The sequence below is a fragment of the Suillus bovinus genome (assembly GCF_016758785.1).
Source record: "Suillus bovinus strain UH-Sbo-P2 chromosome Unknown EDB93scaffold_54, whole genome shotgun sequence".
NCBI classification, from domain to species: domain Eukaryota; kingdom Fungi; phylum Basidiomycota; class Agaricomycetes; order Boletales; family Suillaceae; genus Suillus; species Suillus bovinus.
This window is the reverse complement of record NW_024542110.1, coordinates 175082-199549: the sequence shown is the minus strand read 5'-3', so window position 1 is coordinate 199549 and position 24468 is coordinate 175082. Positions and strand designations below refer to the sequence as shown.

The 24468-nt window shown below is 46.2% G+C and overlaps 7 protein-coding genes across 7 annotated transcripts; 6 read left to right on the top strand and 1 right to left on the bottom strand.

Moving 5' to 3' along the window:
* Window positions 1-2717: 2717 nt before the first annotated feature.
* EDB93DRAFT_1253125 (uncharacterized protein) lies at window positions 2718-3604 on the top strand (the record flags this gene model as incomplete). The annotated part of the gene is made up of 3 exons (XM_041453402.1): window positions 2718-3050; window positions 3120-3422; window positions 3476-3604. The coding sequence occupies 3 exons, from the start codon at window positions 2718-2720 to the stop codon at window positions 3602-3604; spliced, it is 765 nt and encodes a 254-aa protein (XP_041304970.1).
* EDB93DRAFT_1163848 (uncharacterized protein) lies at window positions 3384-4151 on the top strand. Its single transcript, XM_041450112.1, has 4 exons — window positions 3384-3422; window positions 3476-3545; window positions 3605-3790; window positions 3847-4151. Exon 3 carries the CDS (start codon window positions 3611-3613, stop codon window positions 3776-3778), a length of 168 nt encoding a protein of 55 aa, XP_041304969.1. The 5' UTR covers window positions 3384-3422; window positions 3476-3545; window positions 3605-3610; the 3' UTR covers window positions 3779-3790; window positions 3847-4151.
* On the top strand, window positions 4035-4456 carry EDB93DRAFT_1253124 (uncharacterized protein; the record flags this gene model as incomplete). Its single annotated transcript, XM_041453401.1, has 2 exons — window positions 4035-4211; window positions 4265-4456. The coding sequence occupies 2 exons, from the start codon at window positions 4035-4037 to the stop codon at window positions 4454-4456; spliced, it is 369 nt and encodes a 122-aa protein (XP_041304968.1).
* Window positions 4457-4809: 353 nt separating this feature from the next.
* EDB93DRAFT_1253123 (uncharacterized protein) lies at window positions 4810-6528 on the bottom strand (the record flags this gene model as incomplete). Its single annotated transcript, XM_041453400.1, has 13 exons — window positions 4810-5013; window positions 5069-5126; window positions 5176-5407; window positions 5461-5595; window positions 5654-5713; window positions 5884-5915; window positions 5971-5984; window positions 6043-6071; window positions 6127-6175; window positions 6219-6233; window positions 6290-6309; window positions 6360-6392; window positions 6456-6528. 13 exons carry the CDS (start codon window positions 6526-6528, stop codon window positions 4810-4812), a joined length of 954 nt encoding a protein of 317 aa, XP_041304967.1.
* Window positions 6529-7276: 748 nt separating this feature from the next.
* On the top strand, window positions 7277-9646 carry EDB93DRAFT_1298835 (cytochrome P450; the record flags this gene model as incomplete). The annotated part of the gene is made up of 13 exons (XM_041454648.1): window positions 7277-7458; window positions 7520-7619; window positions 7671-7807; window positions 7857-7982; window positions 8031-8280; window positions 8332-8457; window positions 8503-8611; window positions 8665-8754; window positions 8810-8844; window positions 8900-8946; window positions 8999-9121; window positions 9171-9200; window positions 9255-9646. 13 exons carry the CDS (start codon window positions 7277-7279, stop codon window positions 9445-9447), a joined length of 1548 nt encoding a protein of 515 aa, XP_041304966.1. The 3' UTR covers window positions 9448-9646.
* A 2141-nt stretch (window positions 9647-11787) lies between these two features.
* EDB93DRAFT_704138 (major facilitator superfamily domain-containing protein) lies at window positions 11788-14345 on the top strand. The gene is made up of 12 exons (XM_041457163.1): window positions 11788-12136; window positions 12192-12253; window positions 12326-12518; window positions 12576-12676; window positions 12733-12895; window positions 12948-12997; window positions 13055-13235; window positions 13290-13424; window positions 13475-13690; window positions 13742-13843; window positions 13902-14005; window positions 14058-14345. Exons 1-12 carry the CDS (start codon window positions 11957-11959, stop codon window positions 14128-14130), a joined length of 1560 nt encoding a protein of 519 aa, XP_041304965.1. The 5' UTR covers window positions 11788-11956; the 3' UTR covers window positions 14131-14345.
* Window positions 14346-15908: 1563 nt separating this feature from the next.
* EDB93DRAFT_1106164 (pyridoxal phosphate-dependent transferase) lies at window positions 15909-17969 on the top strand (the record flags this gene model as incomplete). Its single annotated transcript, XM_041447586.1, has 10 exons — window positions 15909-15922; window positions 15977-16092; window positions 16140-16213; window positions 16268-16381; window positions 16431-16550; window positions 16602-16866; window positions 16920-16982; window positions 17037-17342; window positions 17402-17520; window positions 17586-17969. 10 exons carry the CDS (start codon window positions 15909-15911, stop codon window positions 17967-17969), a joined length of 1575 nt encoding a protein of 524 aa, XP_041304964.1.
* Window positions 17970-24468: the final 6499 nt, after the last annotated feature.

Sequence of the window (24468 nt, the reverse complement as noted above, 5' to 3'; positions counted from 1 at the left end):
TCAAGAGAGCGTTGAGAGAGTATGAGAGAAAATAATGCTCACATGCACAATGGCTGAGGGCGGCAATATTCTGTTGGCACACCATCAGAAAGGTAGAGATTTGAAGCAATTGAGGGAATAGCTCACCATGTCATACGGCTACTAATAAAAACTGATCCAAAACACTAAATCCATCATGCAGTTGATGCCCTTCTGTTGACTCACGCTTTTGCAGAGTAGCCCGGGTACAAAATCGGAATATGGATTTGAACACCGTCTAATTTTGCATGAACCGCCTACTATAACGACGCCCAAGATAAAATCAAGACGTCAAAACTCCGACCGACGATCAAGATCCGAGAATGCAGGAAATGCACAAGTGATGCAGTCGGGCGGTGAAGTAGACGACGGACATCCCGTTTTGGCGGGCGTACAGGATGGATGATAGATTGATGCAGATAGAGCGCTGGCAGAAAACAAAGTCGGAGATACCGCAAAAAGCCTGACTTTTGTTCTGACGCTCATTGTGTAGTTGATGGATAAGTTATGCCCGTATTATTGCGAGCATCAGCAGAGTGCGCGCGGTTAACGTACACACCTCAACGCTTCGCCTTCAAGTTTCTCTATGCTGTGGAAGTCATCCGTCCAGAGATCAGTCGTTGAGTGATGCACACTTGCTCGCTTTCCTCTGCAAGTCAGTAGCACCCTGATGAAAACCGATGCAAAATGTACCACATCAAATGCTTCATATATTCAAACCAACATGGACGTTCTTGACACAATTAAACTGGCCGCTTTGCATATAGCATTCGGTTGTGGCTACGAGCCAAACATAAATGACTGGGAGTTTAGATATTCGCCAGAGACTGCGATTTGAATGAAGTTCAAAGTTGTAAAAAGTATTACAAATTCGAGCATTGTCCGCACGGAGTTTGAAAATTTGCAGGCACTGGTCGATCGACGAGATTATGGTAGAGGGGCTCCTCGTACTCTTCTATCAACTCATCGCTCCATGATTTTATATTTGCTTTATAATGCATCCTTACATCGGGCAGGCTGTGGACAACTCTTACGAGTATCTGAAAAACAACAACATCAAGTTCAAAGGAGGCCTGGGCAGCCCTTCCAGGCCAAGTTCTGTTCGATCGTCCAAAGTTCCGACACAGGGAAATCGAGACTAATCATTAGGGTTAGGTTTCTAAAGTGCGTGCTCATATGGATCGGGCTAAAAGTATTAAAATGACCCCGGCACAATGGTGTTCTTGTTTTGTACATGAACCTTTGTGAATCAGTCGCAAGTGTTACAACTTCCCCTCACCAAGACCTGGTACGTGCCTCAAGCCGAGTGTGCTGCTAGTTGTTGCGCATTCGTTGCGGCCATATTCAGATGCTCCATGTGGATCTGCTATCTGCTCGCTGCTATCCAACTTGCTGTGTCATCCTCGATCGCTCACCATATGGCTCGTAATTTTTAAGGGTGATGGACATCAGGCTCTGATACTTGCGGGCGGTGATATTTATTATGTTATATGCCATTGACAGAGTTTAGATATTTCGTTCCTACTTTCAAGCTTCTGTGGATTCACAGGTTGCTAAGGCATGATAAGAGAAGTAATCAAAATATTTACAAGGTTGTGCACTTGCTAGGAAGCCCACGCGTACTCAGAGCAGTTTAATATGGTGGATGGGGAAAGATGGCTGAACCAAAACGAAATTAGCAACGATAAAGTGGTGGGACAAAGAGATTTGACGCGCTTTAATAAGAGCGACTTTAGCCATGGCTATGAGCCGAGAAGCAAGGAGAAGCAATGTGACCAATGAAGGATTCTGACGCGTTGCACAGCGCTGAAAGAGTGTGTTGGGGTATATGTGCAGGGCTGTGCGCAAGGCCGTTCTCACATTCATGATTTCATTGCTCCCCAACATCTTCCCCGCTGACTTCTCGGTAACGCCAAATTCTGATTTGGCCTTCCAGTGCGGATGAACTGATAATTGACTTTACCAGGGGGCCTAAATCACTGTCAGCTATAGCTCGGAGTATATCTATACCAGGAGCCCTCACCTTTGCACTGTCAAACACTTGTTTTTACTCGACTACCTCACGGTTTCGCTCGGGGAGACGTAGCCATGGCTTCTACATCGACAAAGATAATCGCTACGAGATCGATTTTGAACCCTTTGGTAACTTTGAAGGGTCATGTATCATTGATTGGATCTATATCCTATTTTCCAGATGGCCGACGAATGATCAGCGGATCCTGTGCCAGTACCACTCGGCAATGGGATCTGAAGGCGCGCGAGGAAATTAAGGAAGCGCGGGATGTTTGCGAGGAGGACGTATTGGCAGTGGTGGTGTCGAGGGATGGTCGATGGATTGTCACTGGTGGTACTGAGCTGAAAGCCTGTGAGGTTGGGACTGGGATTGTGAAAAGATTCGAAGGACACTCATCGTGGATCAACTGCATTAATGTCTCAATGGACAACACGTTGATGGCAAGTGGGTCAAGACTCAAGAGATAAAACGTCGCGAATATGGAATCTGGACACCGGAAAACTTGTGGCTGGTCCATTCAAAAGCTTAAGAGCGACGATGCGCAATTCCACAGATTCAAAGAAGCTGGCAGTCAAATCGTGGCTGTGGTGGCTTGAAATCTGGTCCAATCACAGAAATTGGACGCCAATATTCTGGACAAACAACAACAAAAACATCTTGGCCGCATTCAGCTTCCAAGTCCCTGATGCACTCCGGGACAATCTACGAATTTGACGCATCGACACTAGAAACTGTTGGAACTCCCTTCAAAGGGCACACCGAGGTTACCCGTGGTCTGGCACCTCCATTTGACCATGCTCTCCTGGCCAGCGCTGCTGAAGATAACACAACACCATCAAGCTCTGGGCTTTCGAGTCCCGCCAGCTCCTCGCCTCCTTTGATTCGGAAGCCCGATATCCTTGTTCTCTCACCCGACTCACATCAACTGGCTTACACAGCGTACACCATATCATACAACAGAAATAATCAGAAAATCTACATCTGCGATATTCCACCCGAAGTCCTTGCTCAGGCTTATGTATGCATCCCCTGCAAACATTCACTTTGTGTGCTAACATTCCCTTGCAGACCATTACACGCTTAAAAGGACACACAGAAGATCTCCAAGGCGCAACAACAATTGCCTGCCATAGCTTTTCCCTTAACATCGCAAATACTCTCTTCTACAATAGCTTCACGGTTGCCCCAATTAAGCCCCGACCCCCGCAAGTTCCTTGTCTCCTCTTCCCACACTCCTACAGTCTTTTCTGCTCGTGACGTTGAGTCTGAAGATCTCAAAGCAATGCCCCAAGACCTCTTAAAATATATCGTCAAGGACGGAGACTACCCTGTTGCACGTAGCGGGTTCGGGGAGATATGTAGATTGAGCGTCGCTCCTAGCTCGGTCGCGGTTCGTTTGCGGTCGTTTGTCTGTCCATCTGTCTAAATTTTATCATTTTTCAGGTCGCAGTGAAAGCATTACACGTATACGCTGATGATCAACTTGGGCCAGTGAAGACCACAAAGAATCAAGGCAAGTGTCTCACTGAAGGATTGAGTCCGTCGCTTACACCACAGAACGCCACTTCGTAGAGGATAATGCACGAACTCCGGATATGTGCCAAACTATCCCATATAAATATTCTCCACATTTGTGGTTATACGTATGGCTTCGGCCCACTTCCAGCGATAGTCAGTCTTTGGGCTGAGAATGGTAACTTGACGGTCTATTTGGAGCGTGAGGGTGCGGCTCCGACACACGTTTGACGATTCCGACTGGTAAGTCTCTCTTCATGCATATGGGGTAGCCCCAAACTAATTGATGGAAAACTTAGCTAAGGGATATCATAGTTGGTCTGCAATATCGCATGTCATAGACTTTCATCCTGCCGGACCGAGCTGTAACTACGCTTCGTAGTTCACGCCAACAAAGTAATTCATGGCGACTTCAATGGGGTAATTACCATCTTTTCGATGGTTACAACTTCATAGAGACGTAAGCTTCAGCCTAACGTGTTGATCCATGGTGATGGCACTGCATGTATTGCTGGGTTGGCCTTCCCTTAATGTATTCCGAGGTTATAAGCACCTCTCAGGCTTCGTGGACGTCCACACTCAAACGAAACGTGCGATGGATGGCTCTCAAGTTCGGCCAAGCAAGCAGAGCGATATGTATTCATTTGGCGATGTCATGCTGCAGGTTCGTCTGGTTTGATTTGGGCCTCTCATTGATATCCCGAGCTCCACTTGTAGGTCCTCACCAATAACATTCCCTATTATAACCTTCGGAATGATGCTGCCATCATCTGGGCTATGCAGAAGTCGCAAAAGCCTTCCCGATCTCGTTATCCTGAGCTCCCTGAAATCCAGTATGCAGGCGAGCACAGGTCCAACCGAATTTCGCATTATCAGGCCGTTCATTTCTCTGACACGGTGGAAGTGTAGATTTTGCGTAGTCAATTAGACCCTCTTTCATCTCTGATATCATAGCTCATGCCTAAGGGCGCACTATCATGATGGTCGCAACCAGCCTTCGTGATAAATTAATTTTGGAAAACAGATCGCCTATAAATGTCTCTCGCTCCTCGACTTTGCCGTTCAGCACACCGCTTGCCTTCGTTAGTACAGTAGGGACATCCAAGATATTGATTGAGACATGGTCAATCAGGACCTATAGCAAATGGTTCGAATACACACTACGACGAAAATATTCTGTCTTCTTGACATCAAATAACCACTACAAATCTCATGCTCCCCACAGAGCACTAGACAACCATCCGCATCGACTTCACCGAGCATTACACACCACCGTCAGTCGATATATGCACACGCTCTTGGAAAGCGACTGAGGTTACGCAGGTTGCTGCGTCGGAGTCGGCCACGAGTTTAGCGTTATACTCTCGAACGCCAAGGATTAGGCGTGGTCCCAGCACAAACATCTGAACCACATTCAAAATCTGAAGCAAGCCATAAAAAGTGTGAACTTCTATAGAATCTTGGTCCTATAGAAACAAGGAATCGTGGACGCACAAACAGGTAAGTCAGAAATTGACATACTGTTACGAGTATCGGGGATAAATTAATAATGAGCTCGAGGCAAGAAACAGCAGCAACGCTACCACGTCCTTCAGTGGGAAAAAACAATAATCACGATATGACCTCACCTGGCAAAGTAAAGTACGTGAGTTTGGATCAACACCGTGAAACAGTCCTGGATAATTTCTCCTGTCGAATATTGCCGCGATTCACGGAAGTGTTTTATGGCAATCCGGATTGCGAGACACAGTGCAAGGACCTCCCACACAACGGAAAGTATCCAAGCAACAGAATTTATAAGGAGGATTTCTCCCGTATAGTCAATCGTGCACTGATATGTGCCAGAGAGAATGAGTTCCTCTGGTATACATCAATCCTCATACACCTTTGTTGTCGTTCACAATTAAACGTACCCTCCGAAGCATACATCGTTATCAGTACAGAGTTCACTCCGTCAAAAATGTTGACGGCCAGGAAGGTGACAACGAGAAATATCAAGATCTTTCTGGATCCTTGATACATGGCATGCAACCGAATGATGATGATGACTAGCAGCATGTTTCAGTCAAGTCAATATCACCGAGGTCTCGCAAGTACCAAGCTTACCCCATAGCATTGCAAATACCACAACACCCACCCAATTCCGTACGACGTACGTAATCCAACCTGGAGTCCAGTTAGCGACCAATCTCGGATACCACAACACACTCACATCTGTGGCAGTATAATGTGGCAATCATAAGTGTATAAAGAACTTAGTAAAGAACCACACCCACTCCTACAGGGCATCACGGTTAATTGGAGGGGGGTAGGAGGCATCTATGCAGCAGACTCACTGTATCTGTCAACGAGGTGGTCGGAACATCGCCTGTATGCCGTTGGTCAGAAGAAGCTAAAACATCAAATCTACTAAGGAAGCATACTTAGCATGTTCAAGCTGATTATAAGATATAGACGATTAGCATAACACCGATTATCTAGCCTTCTAAACATACGCAGCATATACGATTCCAAGGTAGCGCACCTAGAATACTTTCAAGTCAGTATAACATTACAACCGTGACAAATAAGTTACATACGCTGAGATACAGAACTGTCATCGGGGACCAACGTTGCCTCTGGCATTAACTGCACTTTCATGTGTGTTCCTCTGACATGGGATTGTACTCACCCAGACGAGTTCGACCTATAAAAGCATTGTTAGCGAGATGACAGGCTGCTCCGATCATAGTATTGACATACCTCTTGTCCGAATGTAAGTGCTGAAAACACTTGTAAGATATCAGGGGTCATCCAACATTATCATGCTCACCCCAATCATACGTCACTCCAACCAAGGCGGCAACTATGAAACCATTGTCGGTTAGATCGAAACATCACTCTGAACATCAGACTGCTCTGTACGAACCTACAAAATAGCTATAAAAACGATTTGCATTGATGGACGGCCACCAAGTGGGATCATTTGAGACTATGGTCATATTGGTAGAGAAAGGGTGTGAGTGAGAAGCGAACTTGGTGACCGTATAGCGATAGCATATATATATATACTACGGTGACGCATCAGTACTTGAAACACCAAAATGACATTGAGGGATATGATGGTCATTCCTTGATTGACGTAAATGTTAGGGATGAAACATTTCGAAACAGGAACTGCATCCGTTACCGGGCTTTCGTGTCATACGGCTGCTGACAATGATGAGCGTAGAATCATCAAGCTGCCTTGTGGAGCTGGTGCATCGGTGAGGCGAATTACTCGCCTGCCGGGCCAAAACGGATTATCATGGTGGGTCTCGTGACATATTTGCACGAAGTTCACACGGTATCATGAATTTGATCATCAGCAAGCTGACTCGGAGTCCCTCTGTCTGCCCAACCGTACGCTACCCTTATGGTGGGTCATGAGTACTGACTCAGTTGCAGCATTGGACGGACCAGACTGGCACCTGCGGCAGGTGCTAAGGAGGTGGCCAGACGATCTGCTGGGCACTTCTGAGTCCTGACATGGGTTTCGCTTCATTGTCGGTTCACTAATTCACCGATTCCTTATTTTACTAAATCGCCCTCGATTCTCGTCTTGAACCGACTTAAACATTAATGAACTTGTATGTAAACCGATTAGTTCAGGGTTGGTGTATGGTACCGAAAAGCTACTAACAATTGCCATTGCGACGACTATGCTTAGTAGTCGTACGAGTCCTTCTTTACTAGCACACCTCATCAATCATGCTACAGCTACCTGACCTGCGCATCTTTGACAATGTGCAACTTGTCCTCAGTGCTGCAGCTTGTTTTGGTGTTGTAGGAGTACTAGCTCGGGCTCACCGTCATAAAACAGAGAGTTACCTTACTCTCCCACCTTCCCCTCCTACTCGCAGACTTTTGGAGCACTTCCTGCCATATCACCAGTAATCTTTATAATTTTACCTGTTGACTTTTGAAGGCTAATGATGTCCTATTGTCGATAAGCCCGTCGAGGCTCACTATAGCGGGTTGGATTGACGAGTATGGTCCTCTAATCAATATTCAGTCAATATTTGAAAACATCGTTATTATTGGCCGCTACAAGGTCGGACCTTACATACTGAGTGTCATATCTAGGCTCAATGTTTTGTTGCAGGCAGCCGTTGATATCATGGAGAACCAGGGCAAATTGACAGCCGATCGCCCTCGCGTAAATGCTGCTGGAAAAATGCTCAACGGCGCAATTAGTATCGTGTTTGTACCCTTTGGGGACAAGTTCCGTCGGATGCGTAGGTTAGTAATATGCTTCCCATTGTCTACCTTCCATCTTAATGTGATGCAGAGCACTTCATTCACATCTCCAGCCTAAAGCAGCTGAGGCCTATCAACCTTTGCAGATGTCACACGCGAAGAACACAGTTCTCGACATTCTCGATGATCCATACAACTATCATAACCATGTGACAACGTAAGCTCTTTTAGCTATGATTGTACTTTGCTTACAGATGGTTTGAAGTTATGCCGCGACGACAATCATGAAAGTCGCATATGGAAAAAATGCGCACACACCTGCGACAGACCCCGAAGTTCTTAAACTCAATCAACGCAATAAGATGTCAAGTATAGCCCTGCGTCCTGGCGCTTACCTGGTGGACTGGATCCCGTGGCTTGAATATGTTCCCTGGTATGGACGAGACTTAAGACAGGCATTTGAGAACACCAAGAAACTCAACGTTGGTCGACTGAACTGCATAAAAGAACAAATGGTGCGCGTTTCTTTCTCTCGATATTTATTTCATATCTGAGCCGTTGCACAGCAAAGAGACGAAGACATCGGCCCTTCGTTCGCGAAATATATGCTAGAGAATATCCATCTCCATGGTTTGACAGAGATCGAAATGGCCTTTCTTGCTGGCTCCTTTTTTGTAGCTGGATCTGGTTCCGTGAGGTTTTATTTGTTGCTTCCGGAAACATATGGCTGAAACTAGGCAAAGGCTTCTATGGCAATTTGCACGGTACTGATGGCAGCCGCATGTTTTCCCGAGGAGCAAGCACTAGTTCAAGCTGAGCTCGATGCAGTCATCGGAAGGCACCGAGGTAAGCTTGATTACCTACTGCAGTACTCTGATTCAATCATATCTGCACAAAAGCGCCAACCTTCGCCGACCAAGATTCTCTTCCTCGCCTGCAAGCATTCATCTCCGAGGCTTTGAGATGGAGGCCTCCTTTGCCTAACGGTGGTGGGTATCGTCTTCCTTTTGGTTTCAGCCGCAAATTTTAACATGCACACCGCAGCATCACCTCACCGAACAACCCATGACGTGATTTGGGTAAGCGATCGTCGAACAGATTATTGCATGGATGATGGATGATCTGGCCCATCAGCAAAACTATCGTATTCCAGCCGGGACCACATTGTTCGCAGACTATTGGTATGTAAGCATGATGCTTTAAATACGAAGGATCTAATGGTTACCGCCTTAGGTCTATCTCCCGAGATCCAGATGTCTATCCGGAGCCTGATGTGTTCAAACCTCAGCGCTGGATTGACGACCAATATCACCTAAGAACCGATTTAAATTTTTTTGTCTATGGCTTTGGTCGACGGTAAGCACCGCCTTTTAGTCAATTGTTCTTTCAATGACATTGCTTTTAGCGTATGCCCTGGTCAACACGTTGCGAACAGGTAAAGTTATTCTTCCGTGTATATTATCTTCCGAACTGACTGTGATCGACCCAGATCGGTGTTCATCAGCTCGCTTCTAACCATGTGGGCCTTCCAACTCACTTTGAATCCTACAAAGCCGTTGGATGACACGGGATTCATGACCGTGGTTATGCCAACTGTCCCACCATGCCCAATTGAGTTTAAGACGAGGATTCCAGAATTGGACCTCAGGCGCATGATGGAGCATCATCCTCAGGATGCATGAGACGCTTTGATGCCTGGATGGGTCGGGTCAGGGAGAGAACGAAGGACTAGTCACCAACGAATGGCCAATTGAACACATTGGTGCATCTCTCCAAGACTTGCAGTCTAATTTGATTTTGCCTTTCTTGAACCGTATCTTATCATCATCTTAAATCTCATCTTGAACAGGTCTCATTCAGATTAAGCAAGCGTATGACAGCACTGAGTTCTCAGTCTTGAAAATACACTTCAGATAGATAACTGATATGCCCCTATGGCCAAGGTACACCGGCAAGTCAAAATAGGGGACCAACGCTTGCGCGTTGCAGTGATACGTATATATTATTGTCACTGAGCATCATACACTATCAAGAAAAGGGAGCGGCCAAGAACTCCTCGATATGCCTTTTCGCGTGGGTTGTAGCGCCCACGTATCGGACGGACTATATGCTATTACGTCTACCACATCTATTATTAGGCTTTAGCTACGTTCCTATTAATAACTTGCTGAATCTGTCTCAGATGGTCTCCATGCGTCGAACGTTGCCAACGACTTAATAATACTACGTTTGTGTTTGTGTTATTTTGGACTTGATCCATTGAGTGTCACAGCCTCACAGAAGATGTGTGCGATCGACAAAGTAGAGCTGACATGTCGGAAACAAGTTTCCGGCGATCATTGAATCCTACTTGCACTGGTGACGGGCGCTTGAAGAATGAGTTTAGGGCAAACAGGGCCCTCCAGCTTAACTTGAATGCTCGGATGGTTCTGAATCGCCGCTCGCGATCAATTTTAGCACAGAGCTGCAACAGCCCGTACAGGAAAACAGAGTCACAAGAGCTGTCGTACAGATCCAGTCATATACAAGCCACAAAGTGACTGATGACTGGAGCAGGGTCGAATTTGTCTCGACAAACCGTCATAAGGCTATTTTTTTATTCATTTTTGACTAGTTTTAGTACCTGGTTAGTAACGAACGTCATCACATATTTGTCTTACTAATGGTGACACACAGGTGTTGACCGATGACCGTAATGATATCTGACTCCAACCTGGAGCCGATTTATAAGAGCGATGCAGTGGAGACATGAATCATAATTCAATAGCGATCGGGAGACATGGTACCGTGTAGTATACACTGGTTCAAACATGCGTGCTCAGTTAACATGAAAAGAACGAATCAAATCGGATAGACCTGAACTTCAAGTAAGGCTGAGACGCACAAGCGGCACGATCAGTGAATGAGAGGTGTGGGAGGGCGAGCAGGGAGTGTAAGACGCTAGCGGGAGGTGTTGCGAGACGCAGAAGGTTAAATGAGAGGTGCCGGAGGGTGAACAGGATGTGCCAGAGGATGGTAGGTGGTGTAGTGCCAGGATATAGAAAGGTGAATAAGAAGTGTGGGAGGTAAACAGGAGGTGCGGGAGAGTGGCAAGAGGTGTAGAAAGGGACAACAGAAGGTGCAGGACTCAAAAGGCGGGAAAGTAGCACAAGGTGCAAGAAGCTGGCGACAGCTGAGGGCAGAAACGAGTGGCCCAAAAGTGCTGCCAGGCTGGAGCTGGCCGCAGTAGCATTAGATTAGTAAGATGATGGGGGGGCGATGATGTGTTTCGAGAATCGAAAATTCACAGAACCACCGGCCTGCCAGCTGCAGGTACCATCACTGGCCCTGGGGCCCACAAAGAATCAAAGAAGCGCTAGTACCACAAGGTCCGCAACTGACAAAGGAGCTATTTGATGCATTAGATTGCGTATATATAGAACACAAAAGTAATGCACCGTCAACTTACCATCCTTGTTGCATTAAAAATGACTGCTAGTTAACATTTTTCAATGCATTCAGGAATCAGGATTCAGAATAAGACATTGTAGCTAACTGGAGGGTTAAACGTACACGTGACGTTATTACCGAAGAACCTTCGGCCATCGTTCGGTGACTACTTAGAACTACTATGTAACGAAACGCGTTTACGCAGTTATGTGGCAGTGGGGCTCTAAATACCCACTAAAAATCCCTGGTTTTTTTTCTGTCGCAGTTGGTCGTTCAACCCGCGACGTTCTGGTTCTAAGCCCGTTAGGGAAACATAATTTGCTACAGAGTGCTCCAGAGCACTGTAGCACAACCCACTCTGATTAGGCCTGAGACTGGCGACCGCTGGTGGGCAATCCCAGGTTTGGATGCACTGGCATAGCATCCACTAGGCGATCCGCGCCCCGGCCCATGGAGAGTTCCGAGCCTGCAGGTGTAATAATACACAGCGTTAACGGTTCTGTTCCATGTGCACTAGTCCAAAGTTTGATAGCGGCATGTCGGCAAATCATCTATTATGCGGTCAGGCTGACGAAGTCTACCGACACCCCACAGCACACTATTCACGTTGACTCATTTCAGACTACATCCCAACTTGATGTTATGCTGCGAATGTTTCAGTCAGGCCGAGGATCACGCTTGGAAGTTTCCGTTACCAATGAGCTTTCAAGCTCTTTAAATGGCACGTAATCTACTTGGATTCTCATCTTTCTCGCTGCAAGCATGGCCGAGCTCATTTTTCCTAACATACCCGATTCATCTAATGTATCATTTCAAACCGCCTATACTTATCAACCCGAGGAGAACAGCAAGGAGGGTGGCTCTAGTACCACTCTCGACAACAAGTCCAACCTACAGACATTTCTAGTCCTCTTCGATGAGGACGACTCAGCCAATCCAAAGGTACTTTCCAGTTGCTGCGAGATCACTATGTTGATAAGCTCACGAACTTATCTAGAACTGGTCTGTTGCTAAAAAGTGGTACCTCACCATCGCTGCCGCTCTCCTGGTCGTCAATGCGTACGTATGACATCTATCGGGAAGTATCACTGGCAAATGCTCAAGTTTTGTTTGTTTGCCTCATCTATCTAGCACCTTCTCGAGTAGTGCTCCATCTAGTCTAGCACCCACTTTCATGGAGGAATTTGGAATATCCCAGGAGGTCGCAACATTGCCTGTTTCGCTTTTCGTGTGTGGTTACTGTGTTGGCCCTTTGGTTTGGGCACCGTTATCGGAACAGTATGGACGACGCCCAATATTTATTATATCTTTCATTGTATATTTGGTTAGTTGGCCTCTCCATCCCTTGTCTGCCTTTCACTGAATTGTCTTTGTATTTTAGTGTTTCCAAATTGGATGTGCCTTGTCGCAGAACATCGCATCCATTTTGATTTTCCGTTTCCTTGGGGGTACATTTGCAGCTGCTCCTCTAGCAAATTCAGGGTAAGGACTGTTCGCTTCAGTGGGAAAGTTACATTTTTACAAGGCGAATCTTTCAGCGCACTCATTGCAGATATCTGGGACGCAAAACAACGCGGCACTGCCCTGGCGGTTTTCAGTGTGGCTCCGTTTGCTGGACCAGGTCTTGCACCAACAGTAGCGGGATACCTTGTTGTGGCTGGTGTATCATGGCGCTGGCTTTTTTGGATATTGACTATCCTTGTAAATCATTTTTCCGTTTCCTATCAACCACAACTCAAGCATATGTTTTCAGGCCGGCATATTCTGGTTGCAGATTATTTTCACGATTCCCGAGACGTATGGGTGAGAACATTTTACGGCAAGGTTTCTATTAGCGAGGCGCTCATCCCATAATTTTAGTCCAGTCCTTCTTGTCAAGAAAGCTAAAGAGCTCCGGAAGCGCACTGGAGACGAGAGATTTTTTGCTGCCATTGAATTACAAAAAGTAACGTTCTCACAACGCATCGAAAGCATTCTTGGTCGGCCTTTCAAAATTCTCTTCAAGGAGCCGATGATGATTGCTATAACTCTGTACATGAGCGTAAGTGTGGCTATTTTGCAAATTGTGAAGAGGGTCGTTGACATTGGATCCTAGTTTGTTTATGGTTGCATATACCTGCTTTTCGAGGCCTATCCTGTGGTTTTCACTCAGGGGCACAACTTGAATGCAGGTGTTTCTGGACTCATGTTCCTTCCGCTGCCCATTGGCGCCGTTCTTGCGGGTCTAACGGTGTGTATACTTCATCCTCGTGCTTCAACGTTCTTATCATGCATTTTTAGTACATTTTCTTTTTTAACCCAAGTTACGAGCGCAAAGTTCAGGAATGCGCACCGAACCCTGTGCCGCCAGAGTTCAGATTGAGAGTGGCCATGGTCTCGGCGCCATTCTTTGTTGTATCGTTCTTCTGGTTCGCATGGACGTCATTTCCTAGCATTTCGATATGGGCCCCGATGCTGTCGGGTGGATTGCTCGGATGGAGTATTTGCTTGATATTTGTATGTTCTTACCATTTGCATGCTGGCCTATGACTCACGATGGCTTCAAAGCTTGCCCTGATTAACTACGCGGTCGATGCGTATTTGGCTGTCGCTGCCTCGGCGCTAGCTATAACTACTGTCATTCGCAGTCTGTTCGGCGCTGGATTTCCTGTGAGCGAAGATAATATTTTCCCTTTCATACATCATTGGCTAATCTCTCTTTGCTTAGCTCTTCGCCACTCAGATGTACGATAAGCTTGGTCCCGAATGGGCTTCGTCACTACTTGGTTTCATCGCTCTGGCTATGATGCCAATCCCCTTTGTCTTGTCAAGGTCAGTTTCATATAAGGCTTTGCTGTATCATGTTGGGCTAACGCTAGAACAGATATGGACATGTATTGAGATTGAAGTCGAATTATGCACCTTCCGGACCCCTACCTTCAAGCTCCCATGCATAAATTTTTTCATGATATCGTAGACACCTATATTTATTTATTTATGTATGAATAATAGTTGGCCGTGGATAGTGTAATCGAAGGTGTCGAGAATGTATCTGCTAGCCACGTCGGACCTCTCTAGTCACGGTTTCCCATAAATGGACTAGTCAATGTTTGCTGAGCTTCGGACTGGAAAATCCAACTATAGCCAGAGCAGAAAAGCTATGCGACCTACATGACCATCAGAAGGGTGTTTGAGACTTGCTCAATCGAATCCCGCATTCACACATGTGATGCTTTGAGCCGATCACGGGACAAGCTGATCGTCGGATAAACGGAGCAAGACGTCTATCAAGTCAGGGGTCACATCAGCCCATCAGCGGTGAAAGCGGGCACTTATTATTCGCGACAGAACGAAGGCAGTGCCGACTCTATTGCGCAGGGAAGACAGGGATACGTATTTGTCTATACGGAGAAATCAAAAAAAAATCGAGAACACAAACTGTCGAAACGAAGACCGCAGTAGCAGCAGCTATTTCCATGTTCACCGCCTTTGTTGAAGATTGTCACGGGGATTAAGGAAGCAGCAGCAGCTATTTCCATGTTCACCGCTTTGATTTAGTTTTGGAGTAGAGTATGCAATCGGGACCGCCAATAGTTGAACCCAACGCTTCTCGGTAGTATTAAAGACTATTAGATGAAGCATTGTTCTATTTATAGTACCACTAAATATAGCTTGCTTCCTTCAATCACGGGATCCTCGCTTATATTCACCGTTGGCTGTACCTTCTCTGCGATGGCGACGATCTTGTCGAGATGTCCCTGAGCATCTGGCTATCATTACATGGCACAGCCAGTGCCGCCGGGTGATGCTCTCGGTATCTGATAATCCTTCGTTCACACACTAAGTCTTTTTAGACGAGTCGTTAGTCCTACCCGCAACGCACGTGGTGCTCAACCAAAGTCTTCTGAGCTCGGCCTTCATTTTGATCGCCTCAAGAAATCTGGAAAACTCAGACTTTTGTTCACATTCCCGGCATTGATGGCAAGCATGACCATCAATCACCTTGACCAAATAACCGACCGCACTGACATCAGTGAACCGGTGAACAAACGATAAGTGGATTCATCGCATGAATCCAGTACTAGATACTGAAATATCTCTGGCTCTACCCCTCCTTAATCCAAAGTTTCAATGAGCACTGGTGATGCTAGTCAGGATGACGACGCCACAGATTACGTTCATGATGCGACTGACTCGGACGACTACTATGTGGTGGACCACCCTGATCGAGGAGCACCCTACCCTGCAGATGTGGTACAAGTAACTTTCATCTGAAACCTCCGTCAGCATCTCGTTTCGGCGTTCGAGCTCTCAACCAATCAGATGAGTCACCATCAACTGAAGTCGTAAAAATTTACAAGTGTCAGCAAGACGCTTCAAGTTAAGCGTTCATTTTAGCGGTTTTGCTGATTTACTAGTAGACCGCAGTCGTGTAACGTAAAGCGTCCTTGGGAGACTCACGACATCCCCGATGCCTAATATCTATCGATTGCACGATGGATTTAGCATAGCGCATATCTCAAGTTTCATGAAGCGGTGGGCACCAATATCGAAAAAAAATAATATCATTTTATTTTTTGTTTCCGACACTCGTTCGCTCAAAAAATGGAATCGAGTGGGGCTATAAAGACAGGCCAGTTTAACAGAGGTTCGAACTACACACAACCACCTGTATATCTTTCCTCCGCTCCAGAGTCCAAGCTAACTCCTACCTAACTCACAATTTGCACTCGTCATGAATACTGAACAGTACGTTCTGCAATTGTTAGATCTGTCCTTGGTCATATCTGATGTGTATCCCAGATTCCGCAAAGCTGGCTATCAAGCCATCGACAGGATATGCGAATACCATGACACTTTGAGGGATAGGCCTGTCTCATCCCAAGTCGAGCCAGGATACCTCAGAAAGCTGCTTCCGTGTATGCTTTTTTTATTCTTCGTCGCGCTTCCTTCTCATTATGACGAGTGCAGCCTCCGCCCCCATTGAAGGCGAAGACTTCCAGCTCATCGCGGATGATTATCAAAAATACATCATACCTGGTACTTGAACTCGACTCCATTGCACAATTGACATATCTCATTCGGTACTGACAGGTCCTGACACACTGGCAACACCCCTCGTTCTATGCATACTTCCCTACGTCAAGCACATTCGAGGGCATACTTGCAGAACTATACGCGTCTAGCACGTCTAACCCTGGATTCAACGTACGTCTCTCTAACGCAACCCTTACGCTGTCTTTGTAACTTTTTGTAGTGGGCTGCGAGCCCCGCATGCACAGAGCTTGAGGCCGTGGTCATGGACTGGACCGCTCAATTACTCGGGCTCGATAAGGCGTTCTACAACATCTCCGAGGTCGGCGGCGGCGTCATTCAGGTCTGTCCTCATCCCCTCACATTGTTAATTCATACTGATCACCGTGCATAGACGTCAGCATCTGACTCTGTGTTAGTCTCGACTGTCGCTGCACGTTCACGATACATTCGTGAGCACCCTGATGTGGCGATGGAGAAACTCGTGATCTATACCACTACCCAAACCCACTCGCTTGGGAAGAAATCCGGGCTCGTCTTGGGTCTCACAGTGCGCGCATTAGACGTCACAGCTCAGGATAACTTTGCATTGCGTGGAGACACGCTCAAGGTAGCATTGGAGGAGGATATAAAAGCCGGATTACACCCTTTCATCCTGAGTATGTTCTTTGCATGGATCACTGTCTTGAAGTTCATTTCTCTTGTTCTGCAGTCGGTACGGTGGGGACGACATCTTCCGGCGCTGTCGATCGGCTCGACGAGATTGCTGATGTCGGTATGTATACTGATCATGATGTTAAATCTGCTTAAGTTTCAATTTTACGCGTAGCGAAACATTACCCTTCCCTGTGGCTGCACGTCGATGCTGCATGGGCAGGCGTCGCATTCGCGTGTCCCGAATATCGCGAGGCGTACCAACTTCCTGCCATAAATGAATATGTAGACTCTTTCTGCACCAATTTCCACAAGGTTTGTTTACTCCTGTTCCGTGGCATCAGTCTTGAGCTCATCGACATTCTGCAGTGGGGTCTCATCCACTTTGATGGATCTTGTTTGTGGGTGCGGCACCGGCAACATCTGATCGACGCGCTAGACATCACGCCCGAATTTTTGAGGGCGAAGAACGGGAATGCAGGTATGTTTCTAAGTCTTGTTATAACTATTTGCCGTTGCTTGAACGACGAATGTGTATAGCCACCGCTATCGATTACCGCAACTGGCACGTAGGCCTTGGCAGACGGTTCCGATCGCTCAAATTCTGGTTCGGTCTTCGTGCACGGGGGGTGAAAGGCATCCAAAAGTACATCACCGACGTACGTCAACTTAATCGTCATCGTCATCCTCTGATCCATACTGATATTTGGCGCTGTCTTGCCAGTGCATCAAGTTGAACAACAAGTTCTCACAGAGCATATACGAATCCGACTTATTCTCTGTCGTCACCAAACCTTCCCTTGCCATCACAGTCTTCAGGCTTGCACCAAAGGCCCTTCCTCACCTCAGGACTCCCGAGCTCAATACTTTGAACCGCGCTTTCTACGCACGGCTTGCAGCACGGAATGATATCGCGATCACCCAGACGGACTTGAATGGGGTGTTTTGCATTAGGATGGTGATCGGGTCTGAAAAGACTTTGGAGAGCGACGTCGAACACGCGTTGGAGTTGATGAAGGATGAAGCGATGATTTCGTTGAAGAACTGGGAGGTCATTGGAAATGGGAGAGGCAGGAAGACGTCCGTGATCCTCTCTCAGACCCACTAAAAATTATAGCTATTGCACTTCAAGTTAGATGCAGTCAATAGTCAATAATCGTGTTTCTTCTGATAGCACCCGCTCGATTAGATTTCATGTCTCTTATTTCATTTTTTTTATAGAAAATGAGTGTTATAATATTGCTGTGGAATGAGACTGAAGGTACTTATGTTGTTCAGGTCTTCGACGCAGTGAACAATGCGAGTGTGGGGATTCTCTAGTACTCAACATATCATAAATCATGCATTCATGGCGCGTCTACGATGTCTCGGACACCAGCCCTTAAAGTAGTACCATCAGTCAACATCTAGTAAACGGCACGAGTTCCTTGCCATTGCACAACTGGCTGCAGCAGAAATAGATGTCGATTCTCTGTTTCGGTCTCGGCCATCAGCAAATTACCAGGCTCTGTCCGGATATGTACAGTGCGCCATACGTACAGCTTGGTCGCTACTAGCTAGTTTACCACAGTAGGCAGGAAAACCCTCCCGCGGCAAAGAGAGCCCCTGGCATCCGACAGCCACAGACCACATACTACCAAATACTATTTCTCCGATGATTTTACGATAGACCTTACACCGGTTCATCACGTGACTTGAGCCCACAATACATGATTTTGGCTCGTAACTCAACTTCAAATTAGAATTAGAAAAATCTATTCCATGATCTTGTAGATACATGCTACAATATTAAAATGGTCTACTCAGAATTCCTATTTTCGGCCAATTGATGGAGGAGTAGGCTTTTTGGTAGCCAATTTACCTTTGTGACCCATTTGTGACTGTCTAGCATGCCTGTCACACTAGTATGACAATATAAAGCCTACTCGTCTCTTAGTTTCTTACATTACATCATAAAAATACATGCCCAGCTTGCTACAGACTATCTGCACATAACCATGGAACAGATTTCACTCATGGTTTGTATATAATGAGTTATATATAATTTTGTTGAAAAGTCACACTAAGTCGTGTGATGAACCAGTTAGTGCTGCCGTGGTTCGAACCTGACCATTGGTCAGGTTCGTCCTTGGTTCAGTCCATGGTTCCAAGTTTTGGACGGACCGGACCTGAAAGAGGTTCGCGGTCCACCATCACCCAAACAGTTCGGACATAGGTTTGGACCTTCCCGAACCGTTCCGAACCCCGAACCGCAGCATCCTCATGTTATCGGTGAGGCACACACTACTAGTAATGGTCACTTTGACTTCGGCTCAACTTCAACTTCTGCCCCCATGGTCATTGGGATCCTCAGGATTTGCGACGACTTTGAATTCTTTCCGGAGGCTCGCATCCCGCACCCCCGGCTCTCGAATGGGCTGTTTTCGCGACCCTCCAATGTATATGGCCTTGGAGAGCGGTTGTTCACTTTGTTAGCAGTTAAAAGGAGCAAGCACCAGGTGAGTTCACTCATCATCATGTCTGAATCTGACGCATGCGCCCTCAATACTGATGGATCTCTTAAGGATGCTAAGGACATCATCTTTTATCATGATCCTGATGATACTGTCCCACTATCTACTCCTTCCTCTGCACCGACTCCTTCCTCTGCGCCTACTCTCACAGGTTGCAAACCAGTGCCAGTTATAGCTGGTTCTCGACGATCTGTTCGCACGTCCAAGCCATCTGCTCGCCTGTGGGATACTGAGAACATTTATTCCTCGACAAGCCGAAAACGTGCTTTATCCAGCGCTAACAAAATTCAACCAGCCCGCAAGAAAGTTATACCATCTTCATTTGATGATGATAGCCTTGATGATGACACTGGCAACGATACTGATCCTTTGGAGCCTGGTGCTGACCAGCCTGCAGCCAAAGATGAATCCGAACCGGAGGACCATGCTGAAACTGAGGACGGCGCTGAACCCATGGTTGTGCAAGTGGCAAAGAGCGAACGTACTGCTGACATTCGCACCACCTTCACTCGCCATGAAACGCACTGGGTATGCAACCCTTGCAAGTACGTAGTTAGTGCTGTGTGCATTGTTTCCTACTGATATTTGATAGGGATGCTGGTAAACCTGAGAGCAGGCACATATTTCGAGGAGGAATCTCTACACTCCGCACTCACGTTAATCGGTACGTTCATGTCCTTTCATCTCTTGATGTTTCACACTAACACATATCTATCAGCAAAAAAACCACTTTCAACTCTACAAGGCTCATTGTCAAGCTGCAGGAATTGCAATGCACCCTCGCGCTATTCCAGCTGAGGATCAGGCGCTGTGAGTTTTAACTAATCTTTTGTATAACACGGCACTAAATAATTGACAGTTCGAGGCAATCTACCCTTGATAGTATACTCATCACCAAAGCGCCTACATTCACCAAGGCCGGTCTCCTAGAGTACATAATGGAGTTCATTGTGACCGAAGACGAGGCGCTACAGCTGGTCGACAAACCAGCATTCCGAAACCTACTTCACTATGTTCGCTCTGGCCTTACTGAACATGATATCCCTCACTGCACGAAGCTCACTGAGACCATCAAGGCACACGCAGAAGCCATAGTCAATGTCATACGTGAGCGTCTTGCTAAAGTTGATAGCAAAGTCTCTATGACATTCGACTCCTGGACTTCGATCATCGGCAACCTGTTTTTCTCCGTCACCGGTCACTATATTTGGAGTCCAGATGATAAACCCCAGCAATGGGAGTTACGTCGTGAGCAGCTTAGTTTCGCACATATCGAGGGCAATCACAGCGGGCAAAACATTGCTCGTATGCTTATTGACTCAATTGACACATATAACCTCCAAGAAAAGGTAAGGTCTGGCCTACAATCCTGCAACAAGGCTAATGATTCATATAGCTTGGGTGGATGACCTCTGACAATGCGAGCAACAATGATACCGCAATGAAGGAGGTCGCTCATGAAATTGATCCAGAGGGTGTCCAGTGGATACCTGCCACGCACCGCATCAGATGCCAGGAGCACATACTGAACCTTGCCACACGACACTTTGTAGATGCCATTGCACCTACTCCTCAAGCTGCGCTTATGAAGAAGATCCATCAGGCGCTCGATACAGGGAACGACAATGAGCTCGACATTTTGAATAAGGAGCTTGCAGCCATGGAAGTAAATGGTGATTGTGAGAAGGATGATGTGTTTGACACTGGGGATTCGCTTGGAAAAGCCCTTGCGCTCATTGAGCAGGTAAGTACTACATTACTATTCTATACTCTTACTGACTGGTATTGTTAGATTCGAAAATCGCCTCAAGCTCGTGCCTTCTTCAAGAAGGCCTGCAAAGAAGAGAACGTCCCCGCACTCGAGTTATTGCAGTGGATTAGGACTCGCTGGGCTTCTCTATACAAGTGTCTTGATCGCATGCTACTCTTACGTCGGGTGAGTCTTTTTTTTTACCAATCAGTGTTCATCAGTTTGATATTTATAATTGAACAGGCTGTGAACCACTTCACGAACCTCGCCGACGAAAGTAAAGAAGTACCGAATCTTCACAACAAGTCTTACAATGATTTCAAGCTCGATCAGAATGATTGGAAACACCTCACGCTCGTTCATCAAGTCCTGAAGGAACCAGCTACTGCCCAGCAGTCATTCTCATCTGCGAAACACCCAACTGCGTCGCAAATGATCCCAACATTGGAATGCCTTGCGGACCGGTGGCAAGAGATGGCAAACAATGACCAGTACGCGCCGATCGCAGATGCAATCAAGCACGGACTCAAGAACGTCGACAAGTACTACAAGAAAACGAGTGACTCCAATGTATATTTCATTTGTCTCAGTAAGCGTTAATATTATTTTCTATGTTGCATGCACATCAAATTATATTCACAATCCTTGACCCCAACTACAAACTTGCCTATGTCGAAGATCAATGGGACACTCGAGACATTGCAAACGGGAGGGCTCACCTCAAGGCTGTGGTAAGTAGTATTAGTTCTGACTGCTCATTATCCTTCCTGAACTTATGTTTATAGTTTGACAAGTATTATAAACCGCCAACTTGGGCACCTGCCAAAGAACCCGCTCCGCCAACAAGACCCTTGCATGAAAATCGGTACGGTGACGCATGGATGCGCGAGGCCATCAAAACCCGTCAAGCCGCAGACCAACGCGCTCATAATCCTCATCAAGAACTCACGATGTATCTGTCTTCACCGCTAGAGCAAGCTGACAACATTGTTGCCTGGTGGGGTGTAAGTAATCTCATCATGACCTGTTTATTTGCTACTTAAATGGTTCCTTAGCTTCACTCATTGCAGTATCCTACTCTAGCACGCATTGCACGAGACTACTTGCCCATTCAAGGAAGCTCTGTCCCCTCCGAACACGCTTTTTTGAGCGGAGGGATCACTTCTACTGTTCGACGCAATGGACTTGCAGCATCCACATTCAGCTTGCTGCAGCTATTGAAGGCAGCATACAAGAATGGCCATGTTTCCGCAAAGGTTGAGGCAGAAGCAGCCATGTTGGATGTGTAGCTATGAGTACAAGTTCTATCTACATTTTTTTGCGCACTGTAAAATATCTACATTTTCTTTTTGCTCACTGTAAAAAAAATCGGGTTCAGTTCACGTTTGAACATGAAAATAACCGGACCTGACCATTCCGAACCGTTCGTAAAGGTCCAGTTCGGGGTTCGTCGAGTCTGGTAGAACCAGACCTAGGTCCGGTTCTTGGTTCTTGCTCATCCCTCTGTGAACCTGACCGAACCGGACCACGGCAGCACTAGAACCAGTGTATGAACAAGGTCTATCTTAAATAGTGCTGCCACAGTCTGGTTCTGAACTTCGGTTTGGACCTGAACACTTCCAAACCAGACCATGGGTTCGGTCCAGGGTTCACCATACTGTAAGGACCAAGCACATTATTACATTTGGTGTTTGGCTGATGCCTAAAATGTGCAAACATGTCCTGAACGTGTCTGGACTCATCTGAACTGTTCTTGAATCTGAAGTTCTTTGTATGATCCACTCAATCCCCTTATTGCTACTGATAAGCTTTTGATTCTTTCTTCTGATCTTCTGGCAACTTCTGGCAACAAGCATGGTGTTACGAACTTGGATGGTATCTGTTGGTGATGCAGGCGACCCTGTCATATTGATGCAGGAAATTGTTGTAGTTGTAAGGTATCAAGTGATGCAACAATGCTACAGTCTACACGCAGGTAAATGCATTGCATCATGATGCATTCAGCTTGTGCATTATGATGCATGATATATTAATAGGTTATACATAATGCATCAGCCCTTTAGAATTGTGATGCACTGTGATGAATTGTTTTTTTCCTCCTGCCGCTGCCTGTGCTGTCCCCTTTGCATACATGTACCTTCTTTGATGCAGCATTGCTGTCCATTTATAGTAACTGGCGCTGGCCTCCTGCATACTAATATGATGCACCATGATGCATTGTTTCCCGTCCCCTTTGCATGCAGGTACCTTCTTTGATGCAGCGTCACTGTCACAACCCAATAACGAATTAACTGCTGGGCAGAGACTAGGACTCAAACGAAGGTTATCGGACAAGAGGAGAACGATGAGCAAGTACGTCTTGGATTGCTACAGTTGTAGATACAAGAGGTTTGAACTAAGGAACTATCGACCAAGACATGCTACCTATATACAACTATTGAGACTGGAGATTGAAACATGAGTTACAACTACTAGCCAATCATTAAAAGAGAAAAGGGAATCGTACCATAGAACATCGTAGAATATTAAAGAAGCATCACGTGACCATATCTTATCTTATCAGTATCTAATCTAATCTAATCACAATCAAAGAACTCGTCTTCTCATCAGTCACATCGAAGACATGTGTCGTAGGCGCTAAAGGTATTTCAGGGAATGATAGACGCTTTCAGGGTAGGGTTAGGGTTAGACTTAGGCGCTGTGTATTGACGCTTAGGAAGATTCAGGAAAGAATAATGGTTTGTTAAAGGTACTCGTGACATTACCCCCTCTCTAAGGTGAGTGTCATCACGAACGAATGAAGGTCGGATATTCTTTTCTCTCCATCGTTTGAAATCTTCCGTAAACAATACTGAGCCTTTGATTCTTCGGTATTTTCCAGCTGCGGCCGTGGGATTCTTTTTGTGAAACTCCGCTAAAGAAATTGGAGCATTCTTTAAATTCTCTTCTGGCTCCCAAGATGACTCTTCCTTCGGGTATCCTTCCCATTTTACTAGGTATTGCAGCTTTCCTCGGAACAATCGGCTATCTAGTACTTCTTCTACAGCAAATTCTTCCTGATCGTCAATCAATCCTGGAGGTGGTCGGTTCGAGGGAGGATGAGGAATCAATCGAGATGTATGATATGGCGTAAGCAATTCTACATGGAAAACCGGGTGGATCTGATATTTTTCCGGCAATTTCAACTTGTAGTTCACTTCACCGATCTTCTCTAGTATTTCGAAGGGACCTAGACGACGATCTGACAGCTTTTGACTTGGACGACGTTGTTTGAGATTTTTTGCGTCAAGCCAGACCTTGTCTCCTATCTTATACTGAGGTGCTTCTTTTACTCCTTTGTCGTA

Excerpts from the sequence above, each read along its gene's own strand:
- EDB93DRAFT_1163848 (XM_041450112.1), top strand. The coding sequence starts at position 3,611 with ATGCACGAACTCCGGATATGTGCCAAACTATCCCATATAAATATTCTC.
- EDB93DRAFT_704138 (XM_041457163.1), top strand. The coding sequence starts at position 11,957 with ATGGCCGAGCTCATTTTTCCTAACATACCCGATTCATCTAATGTATCA. Across the intron at positions 13,844-13,901 it reads TGTTCGGCGCTGGATTTCCT|CTCTTCGCCACTCAGATGTA; the intron begins GTGAGCGAAGAT and ends CTCTTTGCTTAG. Across the intron at positions 14,006-14,057 it reads ATCCCCTTTGTCTTGTCAAG|ATATGGACATGTATTGAGAT; the intron begins GTCAGTTTCATA and ends ACGCTAGAACAG.